This window comes from Macaca fascicularis, chromosome 18 (genome assembly GCF_037993035.2).
Source record: "Macaca fascicularis isolate 582-1 chromosome 18, T2T-MFA8v1.1".
Lineage (NCBI taxonomy): Eukaryota > Metazoa > Chordata > Mammalia > Primates > Cercopithecidae > Macaca > Macaca fascicularis.
This window is the reverse complement of record NC_088392.1, coordinates 7939905-7950393: the sequence shown is the minus strand read 5'-3', so window position 1 is coordinate 7950393 and position 10489 is coordinate 7939905. Positions and strand designations below refer to the sequence as shown.

General features: G+C 35.3%; 1 protein-coding gene across 9 annotated transcripts in view; it reads right to left on the bottom strand.

Annotated features, from left to right (window-relative positions):
- Positions 1–252: 252 nt before the first annotated feature.
- Positions 253–10489, bottom strand: part of NETO1 (neuropilin and tolloid like 1) — a 127012-nt gene continuing 116775 nt past the window's right edge. For 3 of the 9 annotated variants that reach the window (XM_005586456.5, XM_045378154.3, XM_015439582.4), the window contains exons 9-11: positions 8208–8766; positions 7160–7234; positions 5393–6328 (exon numbers count right to left, since the gene is read on the bottom strand). In XM_005586456.5, the coding sequence (XP_005586513.1) occupies positions 7174–7234; positions 8208–8766 (620 nt within the window). In that variant the 3' untranslated portion in view covers positions 5393–6328; positions 7160–7173. Of the gene's footprint in view, positions 588–5392; positions 6329–7159; positions 7235–8207; positions 8767–10489 lie in introns of those variants that run through there. The other 6 variants (XR_010582791.1, XR_012427138.1, XM_005586457.4 and 3 more) reach the window with 3 other exon arrangements.

Here is a 10489-nt window from a genome sequence, read left to right as displayed (position 1 = left end):
TTCATGATGAGTGCTTTGGGGGTTACTTAGGACCTCTGGCATTCAATATTGAATGACAGATAATGAACAATAGCACTTTGATACGATGATGCAACAAAATAGCACTGGAGGAAATATCATCCAGACAGAGTCACTGGGTTGGGAAAGTCATTTTTACTGTGCACAAGTTCAGAGGGAGGTTACTCTACATTGCTGCTCTTTATAGATGATACTTTTGTTCCATGTCGATCATAAAATGAAGTTTACACAAGATTTAGGAAAAAGATTTATTTTTATAATGCATTATAGGATATAAAAAATATCTTCCAATGAATGGTCATTTGATCCTCACACGCTGTAAGGTGGAGAGAAGGTGTTATAATACATACGTTTACAGATGAGGAAACACAAAACTATGGGGTTAATATGAATAAGTATCAACTTCCTTCAGCAGTACGTACTATGTTGAATATTAACGTGGTTATATTACACATTGGTGAAGAATGTTGGTTGATCTTGTGGTTGGTGAAGTTGACTTCAAAGCTTGATTCATCATTGTTTATTGTGTAATCTTAAAAAGTTACTAAAACTCTCTTCAGTTTCCTCATCTGTACAATAAATAACAAATATTATTATTAATTAGTCATAGAATTGCTAAGATGACCAAGGAAAAAAATTACATGTAAAACACTCAAAATGGTGTTTTGTCATGTGACACTCAGTATGTTCGCTAGTCAACCACAACCTTGAAACAATATAGAAGTAAAAAACCAGACAAAAGTATTCCTGGATATCTAGCAATCTGCCAGTTACTCTTTCTCATGTCTTGTTTCTACAGTTTTGACTCTACTGCATTTCACGCCCATTCAATTCAGCAAACATACCCCTGTCAGAGGCTTCTACTGAAAGTAGAAATCTTAAGTCCCACTCTGCTGAGATCTTAAAATATTCTCCCTTGAATAAAATGTAAATTCCTTTGGATAGTATTCCATGCACTCAGAAATCATGAGGCAAACTCAAACCTACTCTGTCAAATATACTTAGTATTACTCCTACTGTCTATGCTCCAACCAGCTCAATTAAATGATCTTCTGACGCTACATCTGCTGAAATTACTCTAGGTGGAAATTTCTCCCTGCACTACTATTTGACCATTGTCTCTATCCCTCGAGACCTGCTTAGAAGGTCAGCTATTCACAAAGCCTCTCTTGATCTTCTTAAGAAGATACCTATATTCTCAGGTTTTTGCTACAAGCTTCTTCATGATAAAATAGCATGTCTATTGGATTAACATTTGAATTTTTATCTTCCACGGAAGATGATGGAAGAGGTAACCAGGGTTATGCAATCAGCTTTCCAAGATGGCCAACACAGCACATAATGTTGGCCTTAATTTTCCTTATACAGCTCCTGTGAGCAGCCTGCCTTCTACAAGGCTCTGTAATTGTGTCCCTTCCTAGACTGCCTTCTTCATTTTACCCTCGAAGTACTTAGGAAGAAGCTTGGTAGACAGACTGTGCAAGCTCCAAACAGCCTGGCTCTACTGGTATCGCACTTTGTGGGAAACTGAATAAAGAGTACAAATTTGATAATGTGATATAAAAAGAATGTTTTATTTTAAATAATGTATACATTATGTTTTCTGGTCATTTTTAAGTTTTGTGTCAGTATCTGTGACTATTAAGAGGGCACAAAAACAATTTTTCGAAGAGCAAACCACTATAAAATAGCATGCCTCAGAGGTTGGAAAGATGGCAGAAGGTGGGGACAAAAAAGAACATGTGGGCTGCACAGGAGTTATAGATATAAAGGAGTAGTTTTACTACATGATCACACTGTTTCAGGAATAAGGACATTCTGAAAACCAACCCAAGCCAATACACAAGTCCAAAGCAGGTGGAGTTTATTTTTCCTACCTCTGAGGAACTAGAGGCATGTGAAGAGAGCATTTACCTCTTTAATAATACACAAGAAAGTACAGAACCAGAGGCTATAAGAAAATGATGAGTTTTTATGAGTGTCTGACATCACTCACCTATAATTGTTATTTTTATTACCCTGTTTGATTTATTTTGATGATACAATTCAGTTAGATAAATTTGCAGTACAATTCAAACAAGTTTATTAATAAAATGAATCATGATAATTGTAAATTAACAAAGGGCCTCAGATTTATTTAACAGGATTATTTATAAAAACATTTCTGGCTATTTTAACGATATATTTTTATTTTTCTACTTTATTACACCCTTAAGATGGGCTTGGGAAATATTAATTAAATGCATAGAGATTGATAATTAACTCAAGACCTGTTTCTTTTGTTGGTGAATCTATTTTACGATTTCTCGGCTGGGTCATTTGTGCTAGACTGCGATAGATAGAAACGAATCCATGGAGGAAAAAGTGCACAAAGAAAAATGGCACCGAAGCTAACTCGCCTAATGCAATTAGACAAAGCCCTAACTCACTTTTCAAAGCATATTTATATAGAATTCAGAGAATTTTAAAAATGTTGTTTATTTAACTTCCCTTCAGAGGGAATGTGACATGACTCATTTTCATCACAAAGACACACAAATTTCATGAGATGTTATTATTTATTTCACTGACAAAACATCAGTAAATTAATTGCCATCACTTTAATCAAGGTAATAGGAACCAGGGTCATATCTTGTAATTTATTTATTTAATTTATTTTTTATTTGGTTGTTACGTTTTTTTGAGACGGAGTCTCCCTCTGTCGCCCAGGCTGGAGTGCGGTGGCACGAAATCGGCTCACTGCAAGCTCTGCCTCCCGGGTTCACGCCATTCTCCTGCCTCAGCCTCCCGAGTACCTGGGACTACAGGTGCCCCCCACCACGCTCGGATAATTTTTTGTATTTTTTAGCAGAGACGGGGTTTCACCATGTTAGCCAGGATGGTCTCGCTCTCTTGGATCTCCTGACCTTGTGATCCGCCTGCCTCGGCCTCCCAAAGTCGTGGGATTACAGGAGTGAGCCACCACGCCCGGCCGTTGTAATTTATCATGATATTCTGAGGCTGAGGAAAACCCATTCACGGAATTTTTTTTAAAGCTATAAAATTTGAGACCCGAATTAAATTCCTAAGGGAAAAATACAGAAAAACAATGATACAGAAGCTTAAGTGAATATTAAAGTTATGCCAACGGTCTAAGTTACTAAACGCTGAGGATCATAACTGATGGAGTCATCAGACTCATGGAAATACTTCTAGAGCAAAAGTAAATGTGAAAAAGAAAAACCAGCATCACAATGTGATTTGTTCTCCATTAAATGCCCAAAGACACTGATCGCCAATTATGTGGATAGCCACATTTTAGTTACAAAATCAAATTCGAGTTCGTTATGGCAAATCAAACACAACATATGTCTATTTTGCAAGCTAATGCTTAAAATTGATATGTATATAAAAACAGATACAAAAGAAATCATATTTCCCAATTAGAACCTTGAAATTAGGGAACTGCAATACATTTGGACAGAAGTTCGAAAATTAATATGGGGCTTCATCGCATTGCATGTGATTATATGCGGCCATGGTTTTGAAAAGTGAATTAAAACTTGAAAAAATAAAATGAAAAACAATAGCTTTATCAAATTAACACAGAGGCTAACTTAATACATTATTTGAAATCATCTTCTTAAATCAGTAAAGCACTTGGGTTGGTAATATTTGAATTCACTTTATCAAAAAATATAATCATTTATTAAAATAACATGACTTAAAAGTCTTGAAACATCTCATTCCTTATCTATGTGTGTCACCACCTTTAGAATGTGGGCCAAAGGTTGCATTCAGGTGATAAGATCTGACATAGCTACTAAATAGTTTTTAATATATTGACAAATCTCCATACTGACTGATCAATAAGCACCACCAGAGCCCTCCAGAGAACATCTCCTAGCTCTGCCGGAGCCCTGCACTCCCAAGTTTCAGCATCTAGAGTGAATGCCAGGAGAAAAGGAGACCTCCAGACACTGCCCAGGCATCGTCATTGTCTTCTTTTATGATTAGTCTGTGTCTGTACGTTGTTGAGAAATTTTAGAGTTATCACTGAGGAGGCCTGTTCTTCATTTAAAATATATTTGTTTTCCCATGAAGCTGCTGTGTGTTAAATATATGTGAGCTATCCATTCTTATTATTATACTTCGTTTCGTGTTTTTTTTTTTTTAAGTCTCCACGAGTGGATTTCTGGTGAAAATACCTTTTAATCAGGGAATCAGCATTCTGTATATTTAGGAGAAAATGGAGGGGACGGACATTCCGGACAGTTACAGAACAAATTAATAGTAAAGTGTTCACCTATTTCACTATTTTTGTTGCTGTTACAAATAAAAACATCTTGACAGTTATATCATACTTTTGACATTATCATTCAAAGGGAAAGGAGTCCTCTGAAGATTTTTAAATAGAGAAAACAATAGAAAATATGATTAATTCTTTAAAAAAATCTTTGGTGTATTAACTTTGAATTAAAGGGCAAAAAAGGAACCATGGTAAAAAATAAACCAGTCAAGCCAAATAAAAACGGTACATTTTATCATAAGCAATGTGTATAAAACTATGTAGCATAACAATGGAAAATAATCTTTATTTGTCATGTTCAATACCTTTTCTGTATTCCCTAGTTTATCAAATTCATTGAAGTGATTCTGTAGCTTGACATCTTTTCAAGATAGAGTTTTTATAATGGCTATGATAACTCTCTGACTTTTCTATTATAAAATTTTATTTTATTTTCTATTTATTTTTTAACATATATGACATTGAATTCCTAGTAGGGAAGTATAACAGTAATTCATCTATTTAGTTTGCAAAGCCTGCTTGAATTGCAAAGTCCAAATTTTACTAGGCCAGACTGCTCTGCTAGTGGAAGGACAGTGTTCTTTCAACCTGGAGAATTCAGTAGTTTTGAAAATGTTGGGAAGCATATATACTGATAGTAACTCTTATTTTAAAAATTTATTTTGTCAGATTACACACTGAATATTTTAAAAAAAGCCACTCACCAAATCAAACTTTACAGAGTGTGTATATAACTTAATAACAATAAAATATATTTTGGGATTTTACTTTATGTTAAACACATCATAATCACTGAGCTTTCAGGTGTATTATGTGTGCCTGAGAATAAGAATAATTCATAATGGTGTAGTTTAGTTAATAAAAGGGCTTGTGATTTTAAAGCAGTTTAAAAAAGAGTTCCCTATTCTAAAAGAAGAAAATATTCCCCTAAACTTCCAGAAGCCAAATATTTTGGGAAGTAAACCTCAATACTGAAGGACATCCTGTATGCTAAAAGGTGGAAAGAGTTGATATAAAATGTGTATTTATGTAAGTCAGTTTTTTAATCACTCTAATGGAAGAAAACATTTCTCTTAACTCAAATTAGGAAATTATTATACATTTTATATATATTTATATAAAAAGTCATAAGTAGCAAGCATATGACATAAAGAAATGGAAGAATAACAACAGTCTTTGACAATGCATGCTTTTTACAATGTGTCTAACAAAAAGGATATTTTCCCAACTCAAATATCCAGGACTGACATGCAGGGTATTTTCTCAAACTGGCAATTTGGTCATATTGCTGAGTGCTTAATCAAAAACATTTCTACTGTAGAGTATGAATGGTAAAATACCTGACTTCAAAAAGGATTTCTGAAACTCAGTACTTTCTTTGATATAAAACAAAAAGGAAATCAGGGGTATATAGGAAAGACCAAAAAATGAAATTTTTTATTGCAATCTAGTAATTTTACTTGTTACTTTTTCCTGTTATTTAATCAGAACATAATAATAGGTGTGTATAGTCCATAACCTCTAGCTGGTGATTCCATGGTCCACACTGTCACTTTTCACTGTAGCATGTTCAAAATCATTCAGGAACGCACTATTCTCAAGCAGTCTATATAATGAAAACAATGTACATGTAACACAAAGTTCATCTGAATTCGTGTTTTTTTTCACATATCACACAATGTACAATTATATAACAAAGACATAAAACAACATAGAAACAAAAGTGAAACTGACAATAAAAATAAAGTTGGGATAGTCTTAATCGGGAACTAATTTCTTCTTCAAGTTTCCAGTTAATCTCAAAATGTATTTAAAAACTAAGGAGCACTTGGTGGCCAGCAACCAAATTACGAAATGAACATATCATTGTGCAGCGGGGATGTCTTGCCGAAGGAATAACAAATGTCTGTAATTCTTAAGTTTGGATAAAGGCAGTGGAATGAATTTAGAAATATGTCCACTTTTCACAATTCACTACAGAATTTTCTTTTCAGTCCCCATGTTTGTATAAATAGTTCTTCTCTGAAAATAAAAAACAGTTAAAACATTTTCTCCCAATGAAAAATGCATACAAATACACCAATTTATTAATGCATTCACCTAGTTCAAGAATAGTTGATAGGCTTGAGAAGTTTAGAAGAGATTAGCTGTCAAGCAAATTCAACTGGAGACAAATTAGGCTAATATAGATATAGACAATCAAGAGCAAAAACTAAAGCCATTGTGATACCCGATGACAAAATCGATGTACACAAGGACAACTGGGATTAATGAAACCTTTTGCATTCAAATTTTATAGTATAAAATTTGACACGGCATGCTACATCTAATTTTGATGAGATGAGCTACATATTCATGCAAAAATAAGAGTTTATAAATTGTGTAAGTACCAAAAATATTTAGTGTATGAATTTTGAGTAGAATGTTGCCAAATTACATAAAGTAGTTACCAGTTTTAAATATTAACTTCAGCTACACTGAGACTGAATATTCTATTTTCTTAGTTTGAAAACCTTGGGTTTTTTCTAGTATTTCTTTGGAGAAAGTTCATTAATTTTATTATCTGTACCTTAAAACATGTAAAATTGAGATGATTAATTTGATGTCCTTCTAAATTACATTTTAGTACAATTCTTGATGGTAAGAATACTAAGATTTGTTTTAAAGGGACGTATCCTGAGAACCATCTCTCCTATAAACACTGAACCCATTGTATTTCTAATCATGAAATGTCATGAAACACATATCTCAAGAAATAATGGATAAATAGCACATTCCCTAAAAAACTACAAGACAGTTGCAACAAAACAGAATACGACAAAGTAGGAAAAGGAACCAAGGGCATCTGCTTACCTTGAATTTTCTTTTTAGACCCTAGTTGTGTTGTATTCAGATTCATGTTTGCTTAGAGACCCAATGAGGCAGAACCTGGAATGTTACGGCTATTTCATTCAACAAAGTACTATTTGCACAAAAAATATATGTATACAAATATCTACTCAAAAGCATTTTTAAAATTCAGAAAACTGTGGAAATAGACTTATGTCAGCATGCAAAACATATCAAACCAACTAAAGTATTTTAGGTTTTGAGACTGTATCATGAATGAAGAAAGTATGTCACAATGTATAAAATAAATGGAATGCTAGTAAACATGCAAAACGAAGTATAAGTTGACAAGATTTCAGAATTTAAAATAATTTTTCCTAAATTTAAGTATTTTTCTCAAAAATTTTACTCATTTTAAGGCTAATAATACAACACAGATAATATTGTATTTATAGTTAAAGGAAAATAAATCAAATGTTTCTACTGTTTCTAACAACATTTAAGTGTAAATGATGAATACACTGCACTATCCTATGCAATTTCTAATATAAACATTATGTAATATGTGAAAGACAAGTATTTTTGTGTTCCTACCAAAAATAAATACATTATATTGAAAAATATGTTACTTCAGGATTAAAATTGTCCATCAAGATGGGTGAGCCATCTTGGTAAGGCAATCGTTTTCAAATATCATTTTGTATCAAAATATATAAATACTGATGGGAGCAATGGTCACATGGAAGCAAGTTTGCATTATAAATCTATTATATATTAAAAGCCATAATTTTATAAAATAAATATGTGTATATGTTTAGAAATAAATAACGTATCTTTGGTCTCTGTGTGCATGTGTGTTCACACACATATACATATCCTGCACATGTATGAGGTTTAGGAGGAATACGGATAGCAGTGAAAAGGAAAAAGAAGAGGGGAACTATTGGAAAACTAGGGTCTAAATCATTAATTAAAGGGAAACTGAAATATGAAGACAAAATAGAAGACAATACTCTGGAAGTATTTCAGTCCTCAGGTTATAGTTGTCATCAAAAAATCTATTGATACTGACCGCTGGACGGCTTTATCGTGTCTGGACAGCCTGTGACTGGTGGTCGGCACCTCTTCGATTTCGTCTATGTCACAGGCATCTGCAGCATCTTGCGAGTAGTTGTGTTTCATGACAAGGATATTTCTTCTGTTCATGGGTGGGATGAGGGGTTTTCCTGGCTGCGTGGGCATCTCTGTCAAGATAGAAGCATCTCTTGTGCTGAGGTTACTGCGGCTGCCTTTAGTGCTGGACAGCTGTGATCCACAGTGATGGTCATGAATGCATTTGGAAGATGACCTCCGCAGTTTATGGTAATTTTCAAAGTCATCTGCCACATCTGCAAAGTCAGCTGTAGCTCCTGTCCCTCTGAGAGTGCATAACTCATAATGAGGAGGTTCAAATACTTCCTGGAAAACTGTCTGGTCAAAGTCTGATTTCCTTTGGACATACTTTTTACGAGGCTGTTTGATCTGTACGATGACAGAGATGATAATGAGGATGATCACGATGCAGGAAGTCACGCCAATGACAGTCCCACTGGTGTTGGTCAGCTGGTCCAGCAGGCTGGTCTTCCTCTTCTCTACGGGTTGGAGAGAGTGAAAACAACAAACGGACAAAACGAGAAGCAACACGGCAAAAATTAATATTATAGTCAAAATGTGCATTAAAACTTAAATAAAGCAGGCTGAGCACAGAATTTTGACAGGCTTGTAGTAGCTTAAGAAAATATTTAAAAATAAATACAAGGTCTCGTTTTTCACAAGAAAACCACTGAGCAGCCTTAAAAATAGCCCTCCCTCCCCATTGCCCAGCGTCTCAGCTTAAAATACACACACACAGACACTAATACAAACACACACACAGACACTAACACAAACACACACACACTCTCTCTATCCTCTACTATCTATCTATCTATCTATCTATCTATCTATCTATCTATCTATCTATCGTAGCTTAGGAAAATATTTAAAAATAAATACAAGGTCTCGTTTTTCACAAGAAAACTACTGAGCAGCCTTAAAAATGGCCCTCCCTCCCCATTGCCCAGCATCTCAGCTTAAAATACACACACACAGACACTAATACAAACACATACACAGACACTAACACAAACACACACTCTCTCTATCCTCTACTACTCTCTCTCTCTCTCTATCGTAGCTTAGGAAAGTATTTAAAAATAAATACAAGGTCTCATTTTTCACAAAAAACACACTGACCAGTCTTAAAAATAGCCCTCCTCCCCATTGTCCAGCATCGCAGCTTAAAACACACACACACACACACACACACACACACCCCTATCTATAAAGTAACAATAATATTCTGATACCACAGAAAAATTCAATTCAATCCGAAGACACACACTCATGGAATGATGGCATGGACTCTTTCCCAAACGAAATAATCACAACTGTTAGAAAATTATTTTAAAAACTCAACCAATCAAAGCCTGGTTTAATGAAACTCCAGAAATTGTCCTAACGGTGTACATCAAGTGGAGAGGTATTTATATAAACCAGTCTACTAAATGTCCTTAGGAACAGTGAGAGTCTGTGGCATTTGAGCCATGACTTGCTTCCTTCATTCTTGATTCACCATGATGGGAGCCCTCCTCAGGGAGGTGTGGAAAAGAACGCAGGGCACCCTCTCCCTGCAGCTCCCAGTTAAGTGAGTTATGGCATCTCCTTAGGAGGGGAAAGCTACCAGCATTTCTCAACCAGGTCCATGTTGGACATGCTTCTTTTCTGGCCTGAGTGGCTGAGATGTCTGGGGCTCCGGAGGTTCCTCCTCTGAGCCTCAACTTGGAGGTCAGGAGCTCAACACAAGGTGTCTCCAGTGGAGAATGCCAAGCCTGGATCATGCTTACCCAAGTTTGCTGACACAGGAGAGCTGCCTGGAGTGGCAAGTTGACAACACCACATGTTAGCAACCTCACCCAAGTACTCTGTGCATAAAGAGACCTGCGCCACTGTTCCTGCCCCCATCCAGAGCACTGGTGGAGAAGTTGTGCCCAGAAAGAGAGCAAGGCTACAAGTACAGAAAGGATTATAGCTTCCCCTAAATAAAGTTAGTTTATTTGAAATGGTGTGTGGAGAAACTGAAGCCTAACGGTAATTTCAAAAACTATGGAGATTTTGTGATATGCACAGGCTTCTAGACATTCTAAGGTTTGTCTTATTGCTCTAAAGACACTAACTGCCTCTTAGTGTTTTAAGAGGGCCTGGTTGATACTTGGATGGGAGACCACCTGGGAATATCTGGCGCTTTATGCACTTAAGAGGCAGTATGCAATTAAG